Below are 3,613 nucleotides of genomic sequence, written 5' to 3'. Positions count from 1 at the left end.
ATACTGCAAAACATAACTATCAAAACTAAATGGCGCAATTAATCTAAAATCAAGACTGAAATCTATGATTAATGGTTGTTAATTTCGAGTTTATAACTTATACAATTTCAGTACAAAAAAAAAATCTAGTCGATCGGTGGTGCATTCGTACCTATGCATTGCATGCGCGCGCAAAAGAGAGCCTTGGTTCTATTAGTTTACAAGGCTAAGAAAAAAACTCAATTAATCCATTTCCAAACACCTCACTTTAACATATAATTTTTCATTCAATTTTAATCCGTTTTGAAAGGTTGATATATCAAAATGAAGGTATCATGGAGGAGAACAAAACATATAATTTTTTGTACATTTTGATTATATTTAGAGTTCGAAATTCATGCTCAAAAATAATAAAAAAAAATATTTTTAGAAGTTAGTAAAACTAATTTTCCAACACTATGTGTGGATATAATCAGCTTACGTAAATTATGTTTATTTACACGCAATTCAACTAAAATAATCACACAAAAAGGTATATATATCTATTTGATGATCAAAACACTCATACAAACTTTAAAGTATTAAAAACTTTATTGGTCAAGTTATAAAAATTAAAATCAAAAAAGTCGAACAAGAAAACACAAGGAAGGAGGAGATACTAATGACATACGATATGATACCATAAGCCGACAAAGGTAGGGGACGTATTGACCCGGTCAAGTGATGGAGATGAGATTCCTAATTTCATATTGTAGTTGCATCAAATTATATTTCATAAATAGTTATTGTAAATTTAGAAATTTAAAAATAAAATATTAGTTTCAGTTTAGAATTTTATTGTTTATAGGTTTAAAGTTACATTGAGTATAAATATAAAGTAAAAATTTACATTGACATAGCGACTAGATGGGCAGCAAAACTGGTCACTAGTTTATCTCGATATTAATTAATTTGAAATGTTCGATACAACAAAATATAAGTTACACTCCAGTTGACGATTTCTAGGAACCATACAAGCATATTCGTCTTTATCCATCATTGCCAACTGGCTGATATACCAATTCATAACGTTAACCATATAACACCTCTAGTAATCCACATGTTTCTAATCAATATATCAATATCGATCAACAATGAACATCAACACTCCCTCCGCTAAATCAAAATGGTCCACCGGTCTCTGTGATTGTGGCAGCAATCCGGCGACATGTAAGTCACCAACACCACCAGGCACCAGCAACCCCTCTTTCTATACGTGTACATTATGTATAGTTTAGTTTTACGATGGATAAAATGGTTTAATTTGCAGGTTTCATAACATGCTGTCTCCCATGCATCACCTTTGGTCAGATCGCAGAGGTGGTTGACGAGGGTCAAAGCTGTAAGTAAACTAACTGATGTCTCCCATGCATGTCGAACCTTGATCTGATTTGCTGACTGATGGGTATATACATGCAGCATGTGTGGCTCAAGGTTTCATTTATGGCGTCTTGATGATTGTTCAGTGCCATTGGCTGTATGCGTGCATGTTTAGAGAAAAACTGCGATCCAAATATGGTTTACCTTCTGATCCTTGTAATGATTGTTGTGTTCACTGCTGTTGTGATGCTTGTGCTCTTTGTCAAGAACATACTGAGCTCAAGAACAGAGGGCTTGATCCATCCAAAGGTTGGTTCTGACGAAATTGATTATGTTAAAGAAACTAAAATCGTTTATTTATTCATTGTTCATACCTTACTTTCAAGACTTTTAATCAAACTTTCTTAATGTGAATTATTTTATTAGGAAAAAAGAATTAGTTATTGGAATTATAGATAGACAAAGTTATGAAAGTTTATCGATAATCTACAAATTTAAATACTTTAATAATGCATACAAATGTTTTTTTTGTTTATTAGTTATTTAGATTATTAGTATTATTTTTAAACACGTTATCAATTGATTATCTAGTTATTATTATTTAATTATTAAAAAACAGCAAAATAATATTCATTTCCGTCCCAAAATTATTGTCCACAGACAAAAGAAAACACAAGAAAACATTAATTATCATTAACTTTATTAAATGAAATGACAATTGTACCATTTTGTTGAATTTAATTTCATGATAGTTGCATTTAATTCAATGATAGTTTAACTAATAAAGAGTATTTTGGTACAAATGATATTTATTTTTCGAAGTAGACTATTATTTTGAGACAAACCAAAAAGAAAACATAGATTATTAATTTGGGACAGAGGGAGTATATTTTACTCTTATTTTACTGAATTTCCCACTTCACTATAAATTATGATTTATTTGGCTAAAGATGACTGTCTTTGTGTAATAGGTTGGGTAGGACCACCAAACGTTGCACCAAGGATGCCACCTGCGATGGAAAGATGAGTTTTGGCTCATTGTGATTCTGGGGAGGAGTTACATTTACCGTTCTGTTATTAACTATGATTTTACCTACGCATTATGTCGACAATAATGATTTTAAAAAAAAAAAAAGGTTATTGTCACTGTAGCCCAACAATGTTTCATATATTGGTTTAAATGGTTACCCGTGATTTTTTTTTTTTTGCCTTTGAAGGGTACAAACCTGTGTTTTACTTGTTAATTCCGTACCTTTACCCATTTTTAAAGGTTACACTGTGTTGTCAATTGCCAACTAAGCAGGTGAGTCAACAATAACCCAATAGCGAGTCGACTCATTGTTGCCATGTAAATTTGTTAATAAAAGAAATTGTTAATAAATTTGTCGGCCCCTCTTTTAATTTGCCTTGTTCATCATCACCATCACCGTCTCCATCTTCTTCATCTTCATTTAAATTCAAGCTTAAACCCACATTGATTTTGTTCAGATCTTCCATTTCTACATCGGTATTCTTTCTTAAACAAAATCAAAGAAATGAGAATACATTTTCATTACCCAACTTGTGATCCCGCTCAAACCAAGGAGGAGCTTTTGTATTTCTTCCATTTTTATGACTAGGGTCGTCTATGAAATTAATAAGAAGAGCTCGCTACGTTTACAAGAATCTTTATCTTCCTTTTAAAATTCTGAATCAAACAGAAAGAAGATTCCTTTGCCACATGGATTCTACCTTCCTCTTCAAGGAATGGAGGAGGTTGTTGCCTGTTGCTTACTTAAATATTTTCCGATACGACAACCGCACATGGCAGAACTGCCAGAGGTATAAGCATACAGAACACGAACACGATCCCCATGGTGATGTAGGTAAGCGGCTCCGGTGTGGGAGATGTGAGTGTAACAACAAATAGAATTATGGGTATTGAAAGATGGAGGATGGAAGCGTCGCCAACCCTCTTCCGATTTCCTCACTTTGACTTGAAAATTTCCTCATTCTCATCTTCTTCCTTTCATGGATGCTCTCCTTCACAATCGTCTTGCACGTTTTCGTTACGATTCAACATCAGGAACAATTCTAATAAGAAAACCGCCTTCGGTATCAGCACCACCAAGAGGCGACGACACACCGGCACCGGAAACAACTACAACAAAAAACTCATACGTAACAATATCTCCCATACGGAAATCACCGGTAAACTTGTGTTGGATGATAATTACTTAGAAATCAGAGGAAAACATGTAGATATAACCGAAGATAGACCAATCAACTTGCGTAG

General features: G+C 33.3%; 1 protein-coding gene across 1 annotated transcript; it reads left to right on the top strand.

Moving 5' to 3' along the window:
* The first annotated feature begins 1,049 nt into the window (after positions 1 to 1,049).
* On the top strand, positions 1,050 to 2,544 carry LOC145095646 (cell number regulator 7-like). Its single transcript, XM_079033490.1, has 4 exons — positions 1,050 to 1,188; positions 1,289 to 1,360; positions 1,438 to 1,647; positions 2,310 to 2,544. Exons 1-4 carry the CDS (start codon positions 1,113 to 1,115, stop codon positions 2,363 to 2,365), a joined length of 414 nt encoding a protein of 137 aa, XP_078889616.1. The 5' UTR covers positions 1,050 to 1,112; the 3' UTR covers positions 2,366 to 2,544.
* Positions 2,545 to 3,613: the final 1,069 nt, after the last annotated feature.

Source organism: Lactuca serriola, chromosome 1 (assembly GCF_051521515.1).
Source record: "Lactuca serriola cultivar US96UC23 chromosome 1, Lser_US96UC23_V15, whole genome shotgun sequence".
Lineage (NCBI taxonomy): Eukaryota > Viridiplantae > Streptophyta > Magnoliopsida > Asterales > Asteraceae > Lactuca > Lactuca serriola.
This window is presented reverse-complemented; position numbering and strand designations above follow the sequence as displayed.

Bases quoted from the DNA above. Each gene is read 5' to 3' on its own strand.
- LOC145095646 (XM_079033490.1), top strand. From the start codon at position 1,113: ATGAACATCAACACTCCCTCCGCTAAATCAAAATGGTCCACCGGTCTC. The intron at 1,189-1,288 runs GTAAGTCACCAA...TTTAATTTGCAG, and splicing joins TGGCAGCAATCCGGCGACAT to GTTTCATAACATGCTGTCTC. The intron at 1,648-2,309 runs GTTGGTTCTGAC...TTTGTGTAATAG, and splicing joins AGGGCTTGATCCATCCAAAG to GTTGGGTAGGACCACCAAAC.